The 1,192-nt window shown below is 37.6% G+C and overlaps 1 protein-coding gene across 1 annotated transcript; it reads right to left on the reverse strand.

Moving 5' to 3' along the window:
* Positions 1-654: 654 nt before the first annotated feature.
* Positions 655-1,089, reverse strand: LOC105315013 (uncharacterized; the record flags this gene model as incomplete). The annotated part of the gene is made up of 1 exon (XM_011409502.1): positions 655-1,089. A coding segment is annotated over one exon (435 nt), but the record flags the coding sequence as incomplete, so codon positions are not given.
* Between the last annotated feature and the right edge of the window lie 103 nt (positions 1,090-1,192).

Consider the following 1,192-nt stretch of genomic DNA (forward strand, 5'->3'; position numbering starts at 1 on the left):
CTATGCCACAGTATGTGGTAACTGAGCATATGGGTAGTCAGGCTAGGTTTCTCCTCTCTAAAGTGAACCTGTCACAGACTCATAACAACATGTATGGCTGGGGTCAGGTATGTTGTTTACTCTGTGCTTGAGCATGTTACATGTTGCATTTAGGATGGAAGTGGTGCTGCACCTGTTTTAACTAATGATGTTAGTTTACAAGTTTTTATGGAACATTTGAACAAGCTAGCCGTGTCTAGCTCAGCTTGATACCATTCCCTCGTGCTTGATTAGTACTGACTCCTGTTGTTTTTGACCATAATATTTTAATTACTTTAATAATTATACTTTGTATGGTAATTATAGTAATTTTGTTGTGTCTGACTGATTAATTGTGAGATTAATAATTTTATTTGTGACTAGACCATTAGGTCTTACTACCATGATCAATGTGTATTTAAATACTCTTCTTAAGAGCTAATTTTCTGATGACAGCACCATATGTGGGAATAATCCCACTTTTAGTTGTATAAAAACTTTCAGTTTTTAAAAGATATTAATGAAATGGACATGTCTACTATCTAGACATATGCAAAATGGCAAAAAAGCAATACATAGGTCTACTAGCTAGACATCTGTAAAGCTATTATAACTAAATAGTGAAATGTTTTCAGTTTACTCAAAAATCAGAGCCAACTTCTTCTCGTTCAACTTCTCCAACTGCTCAATGTAGTCACTCAGACTATGACCTGCAGCTTTTGGCAAGTAGAATTCCTCCATTGGTTTGTATAGACCAGCCCACGGGCCTATGGTCACAAGTGTTCCAGTAGAAACTGGGTCTCCTTGAATAGTAATGACATATGAAGGCTTCCCTTCAAAGAATGCTGACAAGTTTTCATCACCGACAGGTGGGCATCCATAAACATAGAGCACAGGCTCAGAATCCCGATATTCGACAGACAAATTAAATGTTAGCAGTGAAGCCAGTGCCCCTCCAAGACTGTGGCCAGTTATGACAAGTCGTTTGTTTCCTAAATCATCTGCAATGCTAGTTTCAATGGATCGATAAACTGAATTAAGAGCATTGACAAAGCCTCCATGAGCATATTCCTGTGAAGTGGATATAATCTTCTTTCGCAAAAAAGATAAGTCAGTTACAACGTTCGTGAATGAATTTGTTCCCACGAAAAGCAACAACAACAGTCGAGTCATT

The sequence above is a fragment of the Amphimedon queenslandica genome, unplaced genomic scaffold (assembly GCF_000090795.2).
Source record: "Amphimedon queenslandica unplaced genomic scaffold, v1.1 AMPQUscaffold_12004, whole genome shotgun sequence".
NCBI classification, from domain to species: domain Eukaryota; kingdom Metazoa; phylum Porifera; class Demospongiae; order Haplosclerida; family Niphatidae; genus Amphimedon; species Amphimedon queenslandica.